Here is a 24,462-nt window from a genome sequence, read left to right as displayed (position 1 = left end):
CGCCTGACAACCCAGTGAATTCATGAACAGAGACAACCCTGTGAGCCTTTGCCTTTGATAAAGAAGTCAGCCAAGAGCCACAGCTGCTGAAGTCAGACTCCCGCGCAACTTGCTAGCCCACTTTAACGTGACTCCATCGTCTCTACCCCCTCTTGTGGTCTCTGCCCCATTGCCAGGACCAGGGGGAACAAAGCAAGCGACTGCTACAAAAAGACAGCTGCTGGCAGACTGTCTTAATAGACAAGCCGCAGGTGGTGCCCAACCTTTTCAGCTCCACATTTTGGTCTCTTTTAAGAAATGAGTTCACCTGCGCATTACCATTCTGCTTGTGATTATCGCTTGTTTTAGGTTGTGCTGTGTGAGGATTAGGGAAACCTCACTGTCTGCCAGGGTAACCAGAGGAGTGGTGCTGGAAGGCTGGAGCTGGAAGATTGGGATGGGGAAGTTTGGGAACCGGTGAGGGATAATATAATATTCCACAAGGCTGTCTTAGCAGAGTCCTGAGGGTAGATGCTTAACATTTCAAAGGCCATGTTTCCTATTTTTTGGTACTGCTCTATTCTTTTTAATATTGAGGGTGGGCACAAATATAACCCAAAATACTCATGTTTATATATTTCTCTGTGGGTCCTAACATAAAGCAGAACACTGGAGGGTTTGTCAGATTTCAGGATCAAGGAATATTTTTTAAAAGGCATTATTATACCTGATGATTTAGGAGATCAAAACATCTAAGGGTTCAAGAAAAGAGTCCCAAGAACTTATCCTACTAGAGCAACGTTTGTCAACCTTTTTCATCTCATGGCACATAGGAAATGATTACTAAAATTCTGCAGCACACCAAAAAATATATTTTTTGCCAAGCTGTCAAAAAGTAGGTATACTTTTGATGTGTTCACGCCAGATGGCTATTGTTCTTGTTGGCTTTTGTCATTTTTTTATTAGGCAATCAAAGGGAAAAGAGGTCAGTGCCCCTAAGTAGTCAGGTATTGCATGTTTTAAAAATTCTTGCAACATACCAGTTCAAAATTGCTGTGCTAGAGCATCTGAAATTGGCTAGAGGTGATTTGTAACTCGTGCTTTATCTATGCACCAATGGATACTATTTAGATGATTTATAAGTGCTTTACACACTAGATTTCTCAAGTAGTTAACATTCCTTCCCTGGTTCCATTGTGCATTCATTTACACAATGACTTTTCCTACGGAATCTTTGATTGTTTATTTTTGTTTATTATTCTAAGGATTATAAAAGGTGAATTTACATTCTAATTGCCTAGAATTTTCAGATTTGGAATGAGTTTTTTGTTTGTTTGTTTTTCTTTATAGTAGACAAGCAGGGTCTGATGAGTCCACATCACTAATAGAAAACTGTTTGAAAAATTAAAAGTGAAATTTTAATGTTACACTTACAATTTGGGGTCTTATTTTTAAAGGTCGTTTGTTAGCATAACATGACAATCTGTCATGTTTCACTGAGCACAGTGGCAGAATGAAGACTTTCAGGAAAATTATAACCAACATTTTCTGTCTCCTTACACTGAACATATTATTAGGTGATGATACCTAAGTTTTCTGTATTTAGTTGGGGGAGAGGGAACAGGCAGGGGCTGGATGCCTTTGGATATGGGATCTAGTCTGTAAGCTCTTCCCGTTCAAGCTTCCCCTGATAGTCCAGAACCACCTGTGCAATGACAGATATTAAGAGAAAATTCTCCAATGTGCCAGGTACTGTGGTTCATGGGAACTGGGGATATTCACCCATGAAAAACCAAACAGTGTGTTTTGCCCCTTAGACAGACAATCATTAAAATTTAATTAATCCCCTGGCCGGGTGGCTCAGTTGGTTGGAGCATCATACATGCACCAAAAGTGTTGAGGGTTTGATTCCCAGTCAAGGCATATACCCAGATTGCGGGTTTGATCCCTGATCAGAGCAGGTCTGAGAGGCAACCATTCAATGTTTCTCTTCACAGCCATCAATACTGCTGTCTTGTCTGTGTGGGCCTCTGCTGGATGTGTGACTCTTACAGTGGTCAAGGGTAGAATGAAACAGTAGAGAAAGGATGAAGTCCTGTATTGTCAGCATGGTCCATTTTATCTACCTTTCTCTCTCTCTCTGCCTCTCTTTCTATGATGTCTCTATCTCTCTGTCTCTCTAACATGTCTTTCTTTCTCTCTAAGATCAATACACATATTCTTGGTTGAGAATGAAAAAAAATTAATTCATGCATGATAAAAAGTAGTAAGATGCAGTAATGGGGGTGATGATGAAATGCTTCACACAAGGAAAGGTGCCAAGGTACAGGGCAGTACCCACTCAAGGATGCGCCTGAACTATGCTACACTGGAGCACAGAGAGCCACTGGACAGTGGAGGGTGATGGGGACAGAGAGGCAGGCATGGTGAGCTCCTGCATGTCCTTGTGGACCATGCTGACAATACAGGACTTCGTCCTTTCTCTACTGTTTCATTCTACCCTTTACCACTGTAAGAGCCACACATCCCAGCAGAGGCCCACACAGACAAGGCTGCAGTGTTGATGGCTGTGGGATAACCTTGGTGGGTCACCACTAGACAAAAGAGGAACCAGTCATTCTGAAGAAAGACATCACCGATGTGAATGACGCCTCTCATGTGTATGAGTCTTTAGTGAACTCATCAACATACAATATTACCTATTTATTTATTTCTTTACTGCCTATTTTTCCTCAACTAGATTGCAAGCTCCATGAGAATAGGGAAAGTATCTTTTATTCCTCTACTGCTGCAACCTCAGCTCATCCAACTGTAACTGGCACATAGGCGTGTGTTTGTGGAAAATGAACTGATGACTTTGAAGTCAAGAGGAAAACAAGGGTTCAGATTTGCAATTTTACAAGTTCACTTAAGCTATGACTATAGCATATGGATTTTTAGTGAGGTAAAAGGATGAGATATGAGAGTGGGAGATGAGAGTGACTGAGCCTATGGACTAATCTTTAAAAGATTCTAGGGAGTTTCTGACAGCTCTTTCTAATACTGGTGGGTAGGAAGATGGAGCTGGACATTAACATATACTAAATTAGCATATTCCAGGTACCTTCACACATCACATCATTCAGTTCTCAAATCAAAAACAGTGCCTATAATATGTGCATGAATTCCATTTTATAGTTGTAGAAGCTGCGATTCAGTGTGGGAACGATGCCAGGGTCCCTGGATAGTCAAGGCCAATGGGAGCACAGAGGCCTTGTTGTCAAATACACCAGAATGGCCAAGGCCGCGTTGAGCATGAGCCTAGTCAGGGTGCCCAAGGCCAGGATACCGTACACAGCTGCAAGGCCGCAGCGATCTCATGGTACGCTGTGCCCTTCTGTAACCCAAATGATTGATGTCACTGTTGGCAACTCGCCTTCTTTGTCTCTGTAGTAATAAACAGGTTCCTGACCAGCTAGTGAGAGAGAGCAGCTGGGCAGAGCAGAGGCTAGGGAGCTCAGAGAAGCAGAGGCAGAGGCGGTAGGCACAGAGAATGTAGCGTGTATGTGTGTAGGAGACGCTAGAGCGCTCAGACTGAGTTGAGAGCTGGTATTACAAGGCTAAGAGCTCAGAGAGAGCTCAAATATTGCTACCATGTTAACCAGCCAGTGTGCTGAGCCAGAGAGCTTAGGTACCACTATGATGTGAGGCGGTGAGTCTAGAAGGCAGCGTGCGGCTGTTAATAGCTGTGGGTGCAGAGACTAGTGCTGCTTTGTGGGAAAGATGTACATTTTAACCAGCCGGTGTCAGGCTGCCTGCCTGTATGGACTTTGCTGTGAAGGATTGTCTTGTCTGATGTCTATGTGGCCATTGGCTTCTCAATAAAGACTCAATCTTATATACTCACAACCTCTCATGGCTTCTCCGTCTAAGACCTGGTGTCCTAGGAGGCCCAGCCCAAGGAAGAGGGTCTCGGACCCAACACTTGTAACTAGTGAGCCAAGGATAAAGGAGGAGCTTGGACTAAATGGGAAGGGTTCAAGAAGGAACCAGCCCTGGCATAGTTGGGAACAATTGAGAAGAATATATGGACTCAGAGCAACTCAGATCAGCAGAGCCGTGCAGAGAGTCAGAGGGTGCTCCCGCTGTCTCTGACACTCAGAAAACTTAATCGGCTTAAACAGCTGCACTATGAGCCTGAATCCACACAACTATAAAGTGGATGCCCATGGAAGTTACGCCATGCTGCTGATCAGAAAATTTGAGGAACTCTAGATCAATCACTGAAATGTTGGTCCTAAACTTACTATTTAGTCTTCAGAGGTTCTTTGCAGGCTCTAAATTGTGCAGGAAATGCACATTCTGTTTAGATATTGAAATTCCTATATTTCATTTTGAGTCATGCTCTTTGCAGAAATAGTTTTCAATTTCCTTAGCTACCTTTTCCTAATACATAGTCTGCTACTGTTTTTAGCTCTGCCCTTTCCAGGATCTTCAGTGGAGTCCACAGATGAGCCCCTTTTCCATGCTGCATCCTGCCTCCATTTTTCAGATAACCCCACATAAGGCCCCCAGCACACGTCTTCATGAGTAGCTCAGAAATGAGCCCATTTCTAGTGCCAGTGATCCAGGCACAGGACTTTTAGACAACTGCTTGCAAATATCGTGGCACCCCCTCCTCCACCCCAATTTCATGATGCCTCCAACTTGCAGTTCATCTTGCTTTCTTTTCCTCTGATTAGTGCCTTGCCACATAACTGGATTTCTTTCTAGGCCCCTATTCCAAATTTCTGACATTTACTCATGATAAATTGTAACTCTCTTTCAGGAGTAGAGAGCTATTCCAAACCACATTTGTGTTCATTCCTGTTAAACTCTTTTTGTAAAATACGTTTTTTTATTGATTTTAGAGAGAAAGGAAGGGAGAGGTAGAAGCATTCACTGGCTGCCTACTGGGCATTGAACCCACAACCCAGGCATATGCCCTGACTGGGAATCGAACTGGCGATCTCTCAGTGCATGGAATGGCACTCAACCAACTGAGCCACAACAGTCAGGGCCCTGTTACGCTCCTGCTACACTCCTTGCATGGGCACATGTTGTGGTCCCTACTGTAGCCTGGTGGCTGGACTGTTGTGCTGTCTGTTTCTGATTTTGACTGCCTTCTGCATTCCTTGCCATTACGGAAACTTCATTTCCTGCCCTACCACCGTGCATAGAGCTGGGGCATGGGACTAAATTTTGTCTAGTAGAATACAAATGGGAAAGATGTATGCTTCTTCTAACCTCTTCCATAAAAACCTCCACAGAACCAGCTGGGTATAACTCTCCTGAGAAACTTGTTTATTTTAAAGTGGTAGAGCCTTGGAGAAATCAAGATGGTGGCATAGGTAATCACCTATACTTGCTGCCTCTCACAACCACATCAAAACCACAACTAAACGGCAGGATAACTACCACCCAGAACCTTGGGAAAGCTGGCTGAAAAGAAGTTCCACAAATAGAGAGGTGAAGAAAGCTCATTGAGACTGGTAAGAGGTACAGAGGCACTTAAAGTGCTGCCCCTGGATGTGCTGCTCTTTAAACCAGGAGGGAGATACAAGCTCCTGCTTGCTCTGAACTCCAATTCCGGGCGAGACTCTGGGGGACCCAGGCACATAAGGGGAGAAACTGGACTGTCTGGCATCAGGACAGGAACGGGAGGGCAGCTTTCTCTTAGAGGTGCTCGCAGCGATCATTGTTCCTGCACTGAGGCGCAGGACGAGGAGAAACAGGGACTTCTCAGGTTTAGGGCAGCCCTTGCTGTTTGCTCTGCCCTGGTGATTCCCAGAGACCCCCACCCCACCCAATTTACAACCCCACCCAAGCTGTGCGCATCGGCTTTTGCATATGAATGGCCTGTTCTTTAGCCTAAAAGGAACTGCAGCCAGGTCAGAGAGCCCCAGATTCCAAAAGAAGGCCCACTACCTGCAGCAGCAGCAGCTGCCTTGCTTCACAGCTGGGCCTCATCTGGGCACTTCCAAACCCCATACAAAGAGGATGAATCTGTAGATCTCTCTGTAGCTCCTGTTGGGTGGCCCCAGACAGTGGCTGACCTTGCACCTCCTTGGAGATCCAAGAGCCAGTGTACCCAGTGGTCAAAGTGAGACCATACCAGATTACAAATCTTCACATCTATAAGAGACACACTCAAGGAGCAGACTCAGTGAGCACCAAAGCCCTACTGAAGCAAGTCCTGCCCCATAAGGGTGTCTCCTGTGCAACAGATCTTCCAGTGTAGACACAGCTGGTCACCACAGCCAATTGGCCTGGAGGTCAATTCCTCCCAGTGATGCCAACAGCAACCAAGGGTTAACTACAACAAGACTGTGCACACAGCCCACAAAGGGGTACAACAAGGTGACTGGGGAGGCTGAAACACTGGACTCTATAGGACACCAACCACACAAGGCCACTCTATCAACTCAAGGAGACTTAGCAGCTACCCAGTACATAGAAACAACCACAGGGAAGCAGCCAAAATGCGAAGACAAAGAAACAAGTCACAAATGAAAGAAATGGATGAAAGCAAAATACTAGATATAGAAGAGTTCAAAACCATGGTTATAAGGTTACTCAAGAATCTTCTAGAAACCTCTGAGAAATTTAGTGAGACCCTCAAGGATATGAAAAAGGACCACTCAGAAATTAAGCATACACTGACTGAAATAAAGAATAATGTAGAGATCCAATAGCAGACTAGAGGGTCCCAAGAATCAAGTCAAAGATTTGAAATACAAAGAAGCAAAAAACACCCAACCAGAAAAAAAAAAAGAAAAAGAATCCAAAAATATGAAGATAGTGTAAGGAGCCTCTGGGACAACTTCAAGTGTACTAACATCTGAATTATGGGGGTGCCAGAAGAAGAGAGAGAGCAAGATATTGAAAAACATATTTGAAGAAATAATGACAGAAAACTTCCCCTACCTGGTGAAAGAAATAGACTTACAAGTCCAGGAAGCACAGAGAACCCCAAACAAGAGGAATCTAAAGAGGACCACACCAAGAAACATCATAATTAAAATGCCAAGGGCAAAAGACAAAGAGAGAATCTTAAAAGCAGCAAGATAAAAACAGTTAGTTACCTACAAGGGAGTACTCATATGACTGTCAGCTGATTTCTCAACAGAAACTATGCAGGCCAGAAGGGAGTGGCAAGAAATATTCAAAGTGATGAATAGCAAGAATCTACAACCAAGTTTACTCTACCCAGCAAAGCTATCATTCAGAATTGAAGGTCACATAAAGAACTTCACAGACAAGAAAAAACTAAAGGAGTTCATCACCACCGAACCAGTATTATATGAAATGCTAAAGGGTATTCTCTAAGAAGAGGAAGAAAAAGGTAAATATAAAAATTATGAACAACAAAGTGACAACAAATACATATCTATCAACAAGTGAATCTAAAAACCAAGTGAATAAAAAATCTGAAGAACAGAATAAACCAGTGAATATAATAGAATCAGGGGCATAGAAAGGGAGTGTACTGACAATTCTCAGGGGGAAGGGGGTGTGGGGGGTGCAGGAAGAGATTGGACAAAAATCTTACACCTATGGATGAGGACAATGGGGGCGGGGTAAGGGCATGGGGTGGGGTGGGAACCTAGTGGAGGGGAGTTGGGGTTGGGGGGAGAGAGGAACAACTGTAATAATCTGAACAATAAAGATTTATTCAAAAAAATAAAAAATAAAAATAATAAAGTGGTAGAGCCTTCATCAATCTGTATTCTTAATTGACTTTGTGAAGCAAAAGCTACTCTACCCTTTTCGTGAGTGAAAAATTAGTCTAGTCTATGATGTTAAGCCACTTTGATGTGGGCGTTTGTTTACCTGACACAGGAGCCAGCTTTACTTATACAAAACATACTTCTTCCAAAAACAATAAAGGCCAACATTTGTATAATTGGTTGAGCTTCTGACCTTTTGAATAAACACTGCCCCACATGGCCAGCAGCTCCCCTGGCATTGGCCACTGTTCCCAGGCAGTTCTTCAATCTCTGCCTGATCGTAAAGAACTGAGAGGAGGCTAGCTTCTCTCTACTCCCTGTGTCAACTTCATGTTGCCTCCAACTGGCCAACATGCCTTAATGCCCGTTTGTCAAGCTACAGCATACTGAAAGATACTCAAAACTAAATTGTTTAGTGTGAACATACATAGGGAACCAGATACCTCCATGGCCACAAGTCTGTGAGCACTCCGTCCAAGCTGTCCACTCTGAGAGCTGACAGTTGACCACACATTCCACCTGGCAGTGAATGCTCATTCTCTGTGGCTTCGCCAAGTTATGCTGCGGATGGAAATGAAATATGATTTCAGCGGATAATTCAAATCAACATCAAGTCAAAACATTATCCTTCTATGGGAAAGACTGCCCTTTATTCTAGATAATAATCATTTTCATTTTTTGGGGGGGAGGGGGATATCCTTTCTTATTTAAATTGATGGCAATTGCATAAAATGACTGTCCTTACCTCACAAAATCAAAATTGTCAGCCAAAATTTCTTTTTATAAACTGTAGAAGAGACCTGCAATTAGGGTGCTGGGAAAGCAGGCGGTTATATCCTCTTGGTCCCCTACTCAGCCAGCAGGGGACCAAGAGGATGCTCAGTGTCAAATGCAAGCACCCTGCACTTCTGGGTGAGCCAGAATGAACAGCTAGCTGGGCTAAAACATAAATAAAAAACAGTAAAGCCCAAATCAATAACCCATCTAAAGTTTATTAAAAAGACCAATTATGCTAAAAAAAACATAATCATGGGCTTAATCATGAGGAAAGTTGGTGATAGAGTTTGCTTTCCTCTCATCCACTCTGAAACCCCTATCTAGGCAAAATCTACAAATTGTCTAGTGATCAAAGTAGAAGAGGTCTTAGCGAAAGAAGAAACACAGGAAGAATAATAAAAAGTTCTGTTTTAGGAATCACATACCATGTGCACATTGAGGAAAACTTTGACTTTCAACACATGTTAGGTGTTAGCAAGCTGAAATTAATGGTGACTTGGCAAGTGGGCAACATGGCAATTACCACAGGGAATGTATGATCCATACAAGAGTATGGGTATTCTAGTTAGGTTAATAATTTGGGACTTCTTTAAACTAATATTTTAAAAAATATTTGTTGGACATATGATATTGGAAAGCAGAGAAACTGGTTTTTCTATTAATGAAAACTTTATATCTTTCTTTGTATCGAAATAAAAGATTTATTATACATATTGAATGTAAGATTTTTCACTTATTTGGAGTTGTTGTACATTGTGAATTTATTTTTCTTGAAGCCTACAACTTCTTGAGAAGCAGATGAGATGATGAAATAAAATGTTAAAATAAATCACTGACTTCTGGGAGACAGAACTCTGCCATGTGTTAGCCAGTTTCAGAATTTCACCAAATGGGACATCTGATTTCAGATGGTCTGGTCTCAGAGTTGGTGTTGGTCTATAGCTATGTGTTTGGTTTAGAGACTGTGTGGTCATGACAATACTTAACATGCTAAATCATGTTAGAGGAGGAAGATTTTGTTTTGATTTTAATTCTACTTGTGTATTCCCCTTATGTTAGGAGACATGGGACAACAATTATTTTGCTAGTTTATTAAAAAAGTTTCTGTGGCAATCTAAATTAACTGGCCCCATATTTTCAGTTTATTTGAAAGATTGTTTTAGTGATTCCTATAGTGTGAAAGCATATTGTCATGTTTATTTCTATTATATTTCCCCCATAGTGCTTTTCACTTGTACATTGGGAAGTAATGCTGACTTCTTTGGAACAGCTTTTATACATACTTTATATAGTTTATCATAGGTAGAAAAGGGAAACAATTCTGAACCTGCTCATTTGAAACTTGGTAGGGAGACATTTTAACTTAGTTTGAAAAGGAAAATACAACTGAATTAATTATATAACAATCAGATACTAAGAAAGCAGACTATTCTAATAGCAAATGTCAGTGTTCATCTTATATGGAAGTGACAGTGTTTATCACATATGCAGATGAATCACCTGCCCAATACAGAGTCATATCTAAATATTAGAGTCACCTGACGTCAATAGTTTCCTGGTCAACAAGTACATCTAAATAATTCCCTGAAAATCATACAAAATAGTTTTTAATTAACTCACATCCCTAGTGCCAAATGACCTTTCCCAGTCATTGTGATGAAGTTGAAACTAGTGAGATATAACTTTACTATTACCAATTGAAAACAAACATAAACAAATTACCTGCTCACATTGGTCCATGCCCACTGGCTTGCCGTCACTGCGCACACAGCTCAGAAGGCGGGTTCTGACGCCTTGCCCACAGGTCGCATTTTCACTCAGCTGGCACGTGCTCCACTCTACAGGCATAGAATCACCACAGTGAGTTTCAAAATTCTGGGCAGGTGAGCAAAATACAACCTAAGGTTATCTGTATTGGTGGAGGACGGTGTGTACATAACTCTAAAACCACTTCAGCTGTGTTTAAAGACATCATGCAATTCTTTCATAGAAAAACAATCAAATTAATATGAGTGAACTAACTTCCTATGTGTACTTTAAGGTAAAAAGGCCAAATCTTTGTTAGAAACCATCTCACAGTTGGCTGGGAAGGAAAGGAAAGACACTCACTAACCAGGATCAGAAAGGAAAACAAGTTTGTCATCCTCTAGTTGCTGGGGATAGTTGAGAGAGAAAATAACCCAGAAACAAAGCTAGTCTTTGATGTGAACTTGAAAATGTTTTCAGGGAATAAATATAATTAGCTAAACAATTTGGTACAGTGAAGCCAAAGAGGCACTGTAGAAAAGGAAGAGTTCAACCTGTTTAGAACTATATGGCCTATTCTCAAAATTCTAATTTTTAAAAATTATTCTCATCAAAGAAGATTTTATAGATTTGGCTCATGGCATTACAAAGTAGACAACTTTGAGTTAGAATATATTCTCCTGCTTCTTAAAAAAAAATTGTTGGTGTGGGTCCAAAGGAAGATCCTTGATCATATGCAATGAGACCCTTTTTAAGGAGATTTTCCATAATTGTTAGATGACCAAAGTTTAATAGGAATAGCAAAATTTGTATAATGAAATCAGTGTTTTAAAGACATGCTCTTCCAGTAAAGCAAATTTAATTGTATTTCAGAAAAAATTTATATGAAAACCAAGGTTCTGACGCACCTTTAAAAGAGGAAAACATGAGATCATCTTCACCTATAAACACAATCGTACAGCCCCACAGAATTTTCCACAAAGTTTTCTACATGAGAAATCTCAGCAGCGCCCCTGGGATGTCAGTGGGGAATTTGCTCCAGAAACCAGTATTGCTCTGGGGGCAGTTTAGATATCAGTATTGAGTTCAATACTGAGACTTAACATGGTTTCACATTTTGTGGCCTTTTGTATATCTGTTACTGCAGGAAATGGTGGGTAGCAGATCAATGTATCTCAACAGTCTTTGGTATTAGACACTGTGGTGTCCAGGAAAAAGCTAAGCATTTGGCTGAATAATGAGGCTATTATGATTCCCACTGCCTCTCAAACAGCCATGTCTGGCAGGCCTACCATTCATTCTTACTGAGACCCATAGAACAAGTGCATCACAAGTTTGAAGTTCTTGAAGTAACAGAGACCATTAAAGAGCTACATTCTGTGACAGAATGATTATATTCTTTTCCTAAATGGTAAAATATTCCATGATATTTTTTATTGTTTCAGTTCATCGTGGCTTAATTCAACTTGATTCTGAAACTTTGTCAAATCTTTGTAAGCATCTTTGAATTCAGAGATTCTAGGTGGTGTTGCTGAATCTACATGGTGAGAGTGGGCATGTAGAGGGACACTGGAAATGTCAAATCCTCAGCCTGCCATGCAATGGATTTGCACATTCTACTGGCAGTCCTAATCTGGAGAACGAAAACCCATGCAAACTTACTCCCGTTAGTCAGTGCTACGGGAAAAGGACATACCTGTCAGATTGTACTGGAACTGGAAGCAGTTTTCATTGAGGAGGCAAGGCCGCACCTGGGAGTCTTCAGCACATGTCCTGGAGCTCAGGGAGGGTCTCAGCAGATGGCGGGTTCTTCTCTGCATTGTGTGGGGATCACATGACTATGAAAATCAAAGAGCAGGCAGAGTTAGGAAAACATGAGATCATCTTCACCTATAAACACAATCGTACAGCCCCACAGAATTTCCCACAACGTTTTCTACATGAGAAATTTTTTCTGAAATACAATCAGAGTTCGTTGATAAATCATGATTATCTGTATACATGTAGGCATCTGTACAATAAATACAGGGAAGAGACTATTGGAAATATTAAACATAATATTTAGAACATAAAACCATTCTGTGATTCAATGTAAGTAGTTTTTGGTTTTGTCATTTGACCACTCTTTCTTTTTTTTCTTTTTTTTCTTTTTTTTTTTTGTTGTGGCAAAGCCTGCATTTTTAATCTCCCATGCATAATTAGGCACATGGAGACCATTTTCATCAATTAAATGTACTCTGTACTCTCAAATAGGCTGCCCCTTTGCAAGAGATTAATTCATTTTGAATGTTTAAATTAATGTAAAAAGGAAGACTGTCCTTTTGCCCTCAGATAGTCTAACCCAATAGAAATAACCATACAGAACATTTTAATGAGAAAGTCATTTTTAAAACCCTGGAACAAACAGATACACAGAGAGTTATGAAACCAGTATTGCCAATAGACCAGAACTTTCCTCCTATTTGGGATGCTCTCTGAGCCACCAAAGACAAGCCACTGCATGCCGTGGCCTTTTCAACAAAATAAGCATATACATGTGAACTTCAGAGATCTCCTGCAAATATCACTTTTCCTGTGGGTCCACATGTTCTCTCATATAATGCCCTTGAACCTAGTAAACATACCAGCCACATCTTCAAGCTCCTTCTATTGGAATAATCTCCTTTCAGCCGTCCTACATCCTCTCCTTCCCCTTCCTCAGAACACTAATCAGGTCTTCATCAGTAATGGTCGTTCTTTTACTAAAGATAAATTCTCTTCTTTCCCAAGTAACATTTCACCCATGCTTAGAAATTGTCCTATATATGTTTCTAAACATATATACATACATACACTTACATGTTACACCTGCCCTTATATTATTATTATTTGTTGTTACCCTGGCTTCTTCCCTTTTTATAAACTCATTGAGGGCATGGTTTCTACTTGTCATATCACTTCCTGAAATCTTGGTATGTAGTTTACACAGTGGCTGTTCAATAAAGACCTTTAAATAAAGTCAAAACAACACAATTCCAGACCCAGAAATCTAAAGAGGTGCAGACATGCTTAAACCCTGGGAGAAATAAAAATCTTTGAATTAAGGCAACCGGACCATCATTTTAGTATTTGGGATATTTTGTTTATTTTTATTCCTTTTACCTTTTCAGATATTATAGCAAGAGCACAGCCTGTAAACTGAATCTTCGCTGCTATTAATCAAAATGATAATGTTGGATTGCACTGAACTATGCAGGGAAATGCCACTTTAAAAAATTTTAAGTGTTTGGAGCCATTGAAAGACATTTACTACTCATGTGACTTTATAGTTGGATAACCTGTCAATACTTGTAATTTTATATTTTAATTGTATTGAGTGATTAAGAAGTGCCATTAAAACTAGATAATTATTAATTATCTGTAAATGAATCCCTTGCTAAATGCTTACTAATAATTTAGTATTACTTCACTAATTAATTTGTTCACATGAGAAGGAATAATAACTTAAGTAATTTGCCAGTGAAATAATATGAAATTATCTCGGTAGATACTCCTGATTACTTCTTTTCTACCTTAAAAAATGTCTGGACCAAGTGAATATGTGTAAAGACTTAAGTGCCAGCTTAGTGTAAACCATCAAATAAAGCAAAAGAGAAAACAACACACGCACACATGCCTGTACAAATGAAATTGCTAGGTAACCTTGAACAACTCACTTACATACTCTGTACCTCATTTCTTTATCTAAACCTAGGTAAGAAAGGGGTATCTTACCTAATAATAGAGAAACATGAAAAGTGACTGTACCTCCGCTACGCCCACAGCCAATCAGAGTGAGTATGCAAATTAACCCAACAAAAATGGAGGTTAATTTGCATACACACCTGGGTCCTGGGAACCTCCTCAGCACCTAGGTCACTCCCAGACGGCCATTGGGCAGAGGCTTTAGGTTTGGGAAGGGGTTGAGCCTGCGATCGGAGGGGCAGGGGTCCCCCTTCCCAAGCCTAAAGCCTGGGGCGGAGGCTTTAGGCTTGGGAAGGAGCCGAGCCTGCGATTGGAGGGAAGGTGAAAAAAATCAATGGAAACATATCCTCAGGTGAGGATAAAAAGAAAAATAAAGAAAGAAATATCATATCCTTTGAAAGACACATCTTGAAAATGCTTAAAGAAAGTTGTCATTTTTTCATGGTGAAGAGACTGGAGTCCGTGTTGATGAAAATACCTTGGTGGCTGCGGTGACTGGCAGTGGCTGCAGCAGTGGGGTGATGGGGCTGGCGCCTTCCCCTGATCAGTCTGGTCGCCTCCTACAAAGGGAGGCCAGACTGCGGCTTAGGTCCACTCCCAATGGGGAGTGGGCTTAAGCCATCTGTAGGACATCCCCTGAGGGCTCCCAGTATGTGAGAGGGGGCAGGCTGGGCTGAGGGACCCCTCTCAAGTGCACAAATTTCGTGCACCGGGCCCCTAGTCACTTTATAAGATTTAAAATTTTCCTCACAATATTATCCCACTCTAGTCTCTAAGACTGCTGGATATGGTTTTAAAATATCCTCTGGAACCTTACCTGTCATTCATAACCATGTAGAAGTTGCTAACCACTTTCTGGAAATTAGCATATTGAAAACTAGCACTGCAGCTAACACTAATACTTCTTCTATAAAAACAGGCAAAGAGGGGAGCACGAGTAATAAGATCTATGAACACAATCCAACTTAAACTTAGGCAGTATTTTCATATTCCACCTGCTCCCCTGGTGATCCATGCACTCCCACAGTGGGAGCGCCGCTCAGCTGACCGACCAGTCCCGGTGGCCCACTAGCCCTGTGCCAGCCACTCACTCCTGATGGTCCAATCTCTGGAGAACAGGCCAGGCACCAATGGACCAGTGCTGCCAGCAAGATCCCTGACAGCGCTGCTGGCCTCCTGGAAGTCAGCCTAGGACACTGAGGCCACTTCCCCTCCCTAGATGCTCCACAAGGAAGAAAAAATATAAAAGTGGCCTCCAGGTGGCTCCCAAGAACCAGCACTGATGTCAGCAGGAAGGATCCAGATCCCGGGCCAGTAAGAATGTCCCACAGCCCACCCGGAGGGCCAATCACATCCGCCCCCCACACCCTCTTTGGGACCCCACCTGTGCACAAATTCATGCACCAGGCCTCTAGTATTTATATAAAGACATTTTGTCAAGTTTCTGAATAAGAAAGCAAGAAAGCAATGTGTTGAATACTAACCTAAAGTAAACTCTAAGCCACTTCCATGATAAACATCAATGTTATGTAGCTCAAGTTCATTTGCTATGAAAGGAAATGACCAATAAGACCAGTTATAGTACTCCTCACTTATCCACAATTTTGCTTTCTGTGGTTTCAGATACCCAATGTCAATCATGGTCCAAAAATATTAAATGGAAAATTCCAAAAATAAGCAATTCATAAGGTTTAAACTGTTCATGGTTCAAGTAGTATGATAAAATCTTACACCACCTCACCTGTTATGTGAATCATCCTGTTGTCTGGTGTATCTACACTCTGTATGATTCCCACCCATTAGTCACTTCATATTTGTCTCAGTTTTCAGATCAATTGTAGTGGTATTGCAGCACTGTGTTCAAGTCACCATTATTTTACTTAATAAGGGCCCCAAAGATTAATGATGCTGACAATCTTGATATGCCAAATAATATTCCTTTAAGTAAAAATGTGTGTGTATATGTATAGGAATAAAAGATAGCATATAAAAGGTTCAGTACTATCCATGGTTTCAGGCATCCACTGGAGGTATTGGAATGTATCCTGCACAGATAAAAAAACAACAACTACTATAGTTTCTTGTACATATGACCCTTTATGAGATTAGATTTTCTAACTGATTACCTTTCAAAACCAGCACTTACCTTAAAGTTCAATCATTCCTTACGACATTATTCCTTCACACTTTTTGTCCTTTCTAGCAATAAGGCCTTTACCCATAGGTCTGACCTGAATATTTGTATTTGTCAAAATTAAATCAAATATCCCTTCTATCATCCTCTACTGACTTCCTTGCTCCCCTATAAATGGAACCACCTTATGTAGTACACATTTCCACTGCACTTGTACATGTATTGATGAGTGTGTGTTCCTTCCCATGGGCTATGTAAAAAAAAGAGCCCATGTCTTAATTTTCCTGGAAATTGAGAGGCTTGTTCTGTGTCTTCCATACAGTATGAAAATAATAAATATTTGTTGTGTAGAATAGTTTGGTTTTCATCAGCAATATGACTTGAATTTTGTAAGTGGCCATTAGCAAACAAATGGTCAACCCGGGACTGTGATCATCTTGTCTGAATGTAAGGATTCTCCATAGGTCTCTATCTGAGGGAATACAATCATTTCTGTAATTTTCATAAATTTTCTATAAAATTTAGATGACAGTTCCCAGAATAATAGTCTATCACTAAATTAATAAACTTATTAATAAATCAATATTTATTTATCATCCTATATAATAAAGAGGTAATATGCAAATTGACTGTCACACCCTCACACAAGATGGCCACCCCCATGTGGTCATAAGATGGCCACCACAAGTTGGCAGGCAGGGGAGGGCAGTTGTGGGTAATCAGGCCAGTAGGGGAGGGCAGTTGGGGGTGATCAGGCCAGCATGGGAGTAATTATGCGTTGATCAGTCTGGCAGGGGAGTGGTTAGGGGGTGATCAGGCTGGAAGGGGAGTGGTTAGAGGGTGATCAGGCTGGCAGGCAGAAGTGGTTAGGGCAAATCAGGCAGGCAGGCAGGCGAGCAGTTGGGGGCCAGCAGTCCCAGATTGTGAGAGGGATGTCTGACTGCTGGATCGGGCCTAAACTGGCAGTCAGACATCCCCAAAGGGATCCCAGATTGGAGAGGGTGCAGGCTGGGCTGAGGGACATTCCCCCCCGCCAGTGCATAAATTTTGTGCATCAGGCCTCTAGTATTAATGATAACAGATAACTTAGATATTTTAAATAAATCCATGTAAGAATGTGTAATTTGATATTTTTATCATTAACACTGAACTATTAAAGTTTAATAAAACCTGGCATAATTCCAAGTACTTGTGAATTTAAGTTACTCTGAAAATATCTTGTCTGGAGATGAACATGACTCCAAGACCTTGCCTTGTCAGCTCCCATCAGATATAGACACCCAATGCCTTTATTCTGTTACAGGGTTTATCTGATAATTCTGAGATGGACTCTCCCTCAGTTAGCCAATTAGCCTTCCTGTCTGCAGCTGTGCTATTTCTCTCTATATCTTTCATGAGGCAACAATGGATATATGCTCTGAACTTGAGTTTCATTTGGAAAAATGGGGTAAAAAGATTCACAAAATACCATTGCAATGTATTATAAGGAAATTTTAAATAAAATTAAACCCGTTCTCACAGGTTGATAAGGAATGAGAAAACCTCTAGGGGAGAAAAATCCAAGACTGGAACATTGTTAGTCATACCTTTCATATTTAAATTTTATTCAGAGATTCTGAGGGGATGGCTACAGAAGTAAAAAGTTCTTTGCACTTTACAGTGCAATAAGGAGAGCAATGTCAAAAATATATAGACAATGTGCTCAATAAAATTAAGTGTCACGTTATCTCCACAAACCTCAAACTATGAACAGGTGGGACCAATGATTGAAGTTACAGGACCTCTGTGCTATCAGCTCCCAATAGGAGAAGGCAGAAGGTAAAAAAAAAATAGCATCTGACATATTCCAGAACATCAAAATGGAAAATTAAACCTGAGAGGAGATATGAAATATCTCAAAGCTGTAACTATCAAGGTTCCATGGAGAGGTTGGGGATCTGATGCAGTCTGGGTCCCAGGGACTCTTAACATTAATAAGTCAAAGCCCCCTTCCAGGAGGATTTCCTGCAAGAGAAACTTGTGGGAAGAGTTTCCAAACTGAGCAAAATAGGGAACTAGTAATAAAGAAAAAGGAGGGGCCAGTAAACAAAGCAGGGAAGGAAAATGAATCCAGTAAAATCTCAAAATAAGCTGTTTTATTTTTGAACACTGAGAGAGAAAGAGAGGGAGAGAGAATGAGAACACACCTTGGACCATGAAGATGGAAGTAGGAAAAAACGACTTCTAAAAGTTCACAAAAATTGATTTTTCAGAAAAGTAAGCAAAGAAAGGGATCAAATTAAAGCTCCACAAAACAAATTAAAGCGTGGCATAATTCCAAGTACTTGTGAATTTAAGTTACTCTTCAAATTTCTTGTCTAGAGATGAACATGAGGAAAACGAAAATAAAGGTCAGAAATAGCAACCCCATATATTAGAAAGTGCAGAGAAAAATAAAGGTATGGGAAACAGATGAAAAACTATTTCAAAACAAGCTAACAGTCATTTAGGAAATGAAAGAAGATATGAAAGAATAACACAAATAGGAATTAGAAAAACCAGAACTGAAATGATAAGCCTCAATAAGTAGAAATAAAACTAAAATCATTTTCAGAAATAAAGAGAAAACTAGGAGAAACAGAAGAATAAAAATACAACAAATAATGCCTTAGTAAAACAAAAAATGAAAAAAGAAAGAACTGAAATTAAGTGAAACTTTTAAAAAAGAATTTGAGAATAACTAGTGAGTAGGAAAGTGAGGCAAAATAGATGCCACATGCATAAAGTAACATTTTATAAAAAGGAAAACCTAAGAGAACAGAACAACACAAAAAGACTTAAGAAAATTCTAAAGTCTTAAAACTGCTATTTAAAGGATATATCAGAATCACTAATTCTGAGACAAACTAGTAAAATTATTGTTTTAAACATATTCTTTTAATATCTAGGCAGAATATGAGGTGGTTTATAAAGGCAAAACAAATTCAGATTATCATTAGACTTTGACAGGAAAAATGCAAAACCATCTATATACACTGAGTGGTCAGATTATTATGATCTCTGAACGCATAATAATCTGGCTACTCAGTGTATATCCTATATAATAAAAGGCTAATATGCAAATTGTCCCCTTGACCAGGAGTTTGACCAGTAGGCAGCCCGGCCAACTGCCCATGTCCCCTCCCCCTGGCCAGGCTGGCCAGATCCCACCCACCCGGTCACACACACACACACACACACACACACACACACACACACACTAGAGGCCTGGTGCACGAAATTCGTGCACGGGGGTGTGTGTCCCTCAGCGCAGCCTGCACCCTTTCCAATCTGGGACCCCTAGAGGGATGTCCGACTGCCCGGTGGGATCGGGCCTAAATGGGCAGTTGGACATCCCTATCACAATCCAGGACTGCTGGCTCCCAACTGCTCGCCTGCCTGCCTTCCTGATTGCCCCTAACCGCTTCTGCCTGCCAGCCTGATCACCCCCTAACCACTCCCCTGCCAGACTGATTGATGCCTAACTGCTCCCCTTCCAGCCTGTTTGCCCCCAACTGCCCTCCCCTGTAGGCCTAGTCACCCCTAACTGCCCTCCCCTGCAGGCCTGGTCACCCCTAACTGCCCTCCCCTGCAGGCCTGGTCCTCCCCAACTGCTCTCCCCTGCAGGCCTGGGTCCCCCCCAACTGCCCTTCCCTTCATGCCCGGTCACCCCCAACTTCCCTCCTCTGCTGGCCTGGCCACACCTAACTGCACTCCCCTGCAGGCTTGATCGCCCCCAACTGCCCTCCCTTGCAGGCTTGGTCCCTCCCAACTGCCCTCTCCTGCTGTCCTGATCGCCCACAACTGCCCTCCCTTGCAGGCCTGTTCCCTCCCAACTGCCCTCCCCTGCTGGCCATCTTGTGGTGGCCATCTTGTGTCCACATGGGGGCAGGATCTTTGACCACATGGGGGTAGCCATCTTGTGTGTTGGAGTGATGGTCAATCTGCATATTACTCTTTTATTAAATAGGATATATATATATGTATATTGAGTGGCCAGATTATTATTCGTTCAGAGATCATAATAATCTAACCACTCAGTGTATATAAAAGCTTAAGTGACCGTTGCAACCTAAACAACTGAATGGACGACCGAACAGGCTGCATGGGGCAACCAGGCCAGCAGGGGGCTTAGTGAGGGATGACCAAACGACTGAGCAGCAGGCTGCATGGGTGACCAGGCCGGCAGGGGAGTTAGTGAGGGACGACCAAATGACTGAGCATCAGGCTGCATGGAGCAATCAGCTCGGCACGGGGGGTTAGTGAGGGCCAACCAAACGACTGAGCAGCAGGCTGTGTGGAGTGACCAGGCCGGCGGGGGTGGGGGTGAGTGAGGGGTGACCAAACGACCCAACAGCAGGCTGCGTGGGGTGACCAGACTGCCGGGGGGACAGTTAGGGGTGACCAGGCCAGCAGGGGGTGGGCATGATCAGGCAGGCAAGCAGGTGAGCCATTAGGCATGATCAGGCAGGCAAGCAGGTGAGCCATTAGAAACCAGTGGTCCCAGATTGTGAGAGGGATGTCCGACTGCTGGTTTAGGCCCAATTCTCGGCAGTCGGACATCCCCTGAGGGGTTCCGGATTGGAGAGGTTTCAGGCTGGGTTGAGGGGACCCCCCTGTGCATGAATTTTGTGCACCGGGCCTCTAGTAGTAAAGATACACAAAGAAAAAGAACCAATCATGATCTAAAGATTTTATATCCAGAAAAGCTGTCAATGAAAAGACCATAGATAAACTGTTGACAACATGCAAGAACTCAAGGAATATCATTTCCATGAGCCCTTTCCTAGGAATTTACTGGAGACTGAATTTTATGGCAGGAAAGTCATCAACATAAAGATTACTGGTGAGCCAAGTTCACACGTAAAACTTAGATACAGGCTGAATGCTCTCAAGATAGAGATAAATACAACAGTAAAAGAATGAGGAGGGCCTATGTAAAAACGTTAACATTTTTAAGAACTTATGTTAGTGACAAGTATTGGTATTATTATTACGAGAATGTTTTCTGTATTATGTGGGATAAAGCAAATGTGTAATTATGATATATATTTATCTCCAGTGTCCTTGACAAAGTCAATTCTTAGTATAGAGAAAAGGAGATATAGATGTAAGATGGAACTTAAGAGAACTCTTATAGTTCATCATTATAAACTCGTGAAATATTTCATCTCCAAAATAAGGGAAATAATAGTATATATTTCAAAGTTCTGTCTTCTGAAGTGGACTACAAGGAGTGGAAACGAATAGCAGGCATGGGAATCCTGGGACATTAAAGAGCCCTTTCCATTAAAAGGGGCCAGAGCTTTTTAGAGAAACAAAGAAAATGTGGAATATGTGCCTAACACATCTTATCAGGTAGCAAGGAAGTTAACGATGGCCACCAGTCTTTATTAAAATGTTTGTGGAACAAATTATCTGAGTATGAATATAGCTAATAACTGAAAAGGTTTAAAACACATCAAGTTTATTTAAATCTATAATTTTATAACTACACAAAAATAGTCACATGCAGTTAAAGATGCTAGGAAAAAAACTTATTTTGAAAACTGGTAAGTAAAGGGCAAGTACACATTTTTCATGCTGCCTTTTCTAAATAGAATGGATCAGTAGTTAATTAAATAGCAGTTGGGGTAAAATTTCGCCTTACAGAAGTAGTTCCACAAGTGAGTAAAGATGATAGAATTGGGATGTTCCAAATTTTTCTAGTACTTCCTAAATCATAAAGACTCTAGGAATTGATCACCAATGACAGCTAAACTAATAAAAAGAGATAATCATACACTGTTTGCCTTCTGAAAAGGAGCACACATTCTATGGTCTTGCTAAAATAATGAAATTTGAATTTAATTAGACCTCTATATACAACTCCCAACTTACAGGAATTTTAAGGACAGAGGAACATGTAAGCCTCACCGTGGGGATGAAATTTACCAGTTAGACTGGGTAATTCTATAGGAGAGATGGCCTGTTTTCCATATCAATAAATTGCTAGCGCCCTAGCCTGTTTGGCTCAGTGAATAGTGTCGGCCTGCAGAATGAAGGGTCCCAGGTTCCATTCCTGTCAAGGGCACATGCCCAGGTTGTGGGCTCGATCCCCAGTAGGGGGCATGCAGGAGGCAGCCCATCAATGATTCTCTCTCATCATTGATGTTTCTATCTCTCGCCCCCTCTCCCTTCCTGTCTGAAATCAATTATATATTCCTTAAAAATAAATAAATTGCTAGGAAAAAGGAGAAAGAAATGAGAGGGAAAAACTAGATAAAAGGAGATGTAAGGCATTATAAAAACAGGCAGAGCTAAGCAATTATGTCTAGTCACACGGATTCTAGTTCTAAAGGAAAAGATAATCACAGAAGTCAGCTCAGCGTTGGCTTTGAGGGAAGTGAGGAGGTTATAATTAGGAAAAAAACTGTGAAGCACTTTGTGGACAGCTGACAGGTTTCCACCTCCTACGCTGGTGGCTGTTTGATGACTAAACTGAACATTGTTTTTTTTTGTGGTTTTCCATATTTGTACTAAAATCAATATTTTAAAAAGTTTAAAAATTTTCCCCTGTCATCCTTGGTTTCTTTTCATTTTGGGATATGAGAGCAGACTTTTCCGAAGTGTGCTGTTTTCTGGTGTGTTAATAGATCTGAAATTGCAGACGGATCACGAGAATTCTCGCTTCACATTACACAGTGTTTTACAAAGTATCATACTTTAAAAATATATTAGCTTGTAAGAACATGTAATAAATAACTTCAAAATGCAATGGGTATTCAATTTTAAAGCGTGCCTTTAACATTTATGTAAAATGTTTTTTGTACTCGTTCAATAGAAACGTATCTGGCCACTGGGTAAAGCTAGCAATAAAACTACTGGTCTGCAATGTGTTAAGACAGAAAAGGGTTTGATAAGCAAATGCATTTAGGACACATTGAGATGCAGAGTGCTAACAAGAATTTTTACAATAGATCTTTACTGGGTTTGCAGACTCTTCTATTACGTCACTAAAATTTACTCTCCTTTCTACCTGGGCATAGAACTGGACCTCATTCCCCAGCCTTCCTGGCAGCTGGTGTAACCATGCAACTGAGTTTTGACAAATGAAAGGAAGTGGGAGGCTGTGTGTGACACTCCATTCCTGACCCTAATGCCTCCCATTTACCTTCCTCCATTCTCTTCACCCTCTCCCATGACCACGGTGACTTTGGATGTCAAGATGGTAGACCCTCCATTAGCCTAGGTCCCAGAATGACTGCATGAAGCAGCAAATGCCCTTTTTCCTTTGACAAAACCCTCTTAGGACTGTTTTGTGGGAGACAAATAAATTATATTCCATTTGGGGTTATATATTTTGGGAAGTTACAACTACTTCACTGTACATTGTGACTCTCTAAGAGTCTCAGATCTTTAGTATCAATTTCGCATTCTATAGGACACATTTGGGGAAATGGACTTACAGATTTAAAGATATGAATGAACATGAACTTCTTTGTAAATTATAAAGTGGTTAAATTATTATCTATATGAATCAATTGCTATCCTTGAAAACTCTTCTAGTAAGGTTTCCAAACACTTTAAACAAATAGTTTTTGAGAATACATTAAATGCAAGGCACTGCACCAATGAATAAAACATCACCTCAGGGAGGATTTCCTTTTATTCTCTGGATTTTCAAGAGATCATATCTTGTCTCCATGAAAGACTTACAATTACATTTTAAAAGGACATGTTTAAGGATTTAAAAGGAAATATAGTTATTTCATCCTCCCTATAAAACAAAAGTATTACTGAACTTGCCTCTGAGGAAGTTAAGTTCAATTTACTAATTTGTGTGTGTTGGAAGGTAAGGTGGCAGGAGGATGAGGTTGGTCTCAGTCATTCAAAAAAGTGTTTTTTCAAATGTTGAGTTGTGACGTATTGCTGGGTTGTGAACACTCTATTAATAACTGACACTTTTATAATGCTTACTAAGTGCTGGTCACTGTTTTACATTCTTTAAATTAACTCATTTCATTGTCATAATAACCTTATGATGCAGATCTATTATTTCCCTCATTTTACAGCTGGCACAGAGAAGTTAAGTAATTTTATCAAGCTCACACAGCTAGAAAAGGGAAGAACCAAGATTCCAACCCCGTCAGTCTTATGCTAGAGTCCATGCTCTTTACTACACTACTACACTATCTTGGTTTTCAGTTTATTGGATCAAAGACAGCACCTTTAAAACTCATAGCATAGCATAGAAAATGTCTGTCATATACTCAAAGTGAGAATATTTCCTGAAATGGTTATTTCTGATTATATATATATATATATATATATATATATATTATACACACACACACA

The 24,462-nt window shown here is 40.9% G+C and overlaps 1 protein-coding gene across 1 annotated transcript in view; it reads right to left on the bottom strand.

Annotated features, from left to right (window-relative positions):
* Positions 1 to 24,462, bottom strand: part of THSD7B (thrombospondin type 1 domain containing 7B) — a 759,963-nt gene that overhangs the window by 30,345 nt on the left and 705,156 nt on the right. Inside the window, exons 17-19 of the mRNA XM_028148195.2 lie at positions 11,947 to 12,088; positions 10,227 to 10,342; positions 8,171 to 8,288 (exon numbers count right to left, since the gene is read on the bottom strand). Of these exons, the coding sequence (XP_028003996.2) occupies positions 8,171 to 8,288; positions 10,227 to 10,342; positions 11,947 to 12,088 (376 nt within the window). The remainder of the gene's footprint in view (positions 1 to 8,170; positions 8,289 to 10,226; positions 10,343 to 11,946; positions 12,089 to 24,462) is intronic.

This window comes from Eptesicus fuscus, chromosome 11, assembly GCF_027574615.1.
Source record: "Eptesicus fuscus isolate TK198812 chromosome 11, DD_ASM_mEF_20220401, whole genome shotgun sequence".
NCBI classification, from domain to species: domain Eukaryota; kingdom Metazoa; phylum Chordata; class Mammalia; order Chiroptera; family Vespertilionidae; genus Eptesicus; species Eptesicus fuscus.
Note: the sequence above shows the minus strand (reverse complement) of the source record. Positions and strands in the feature narration are given on the sequence as shown.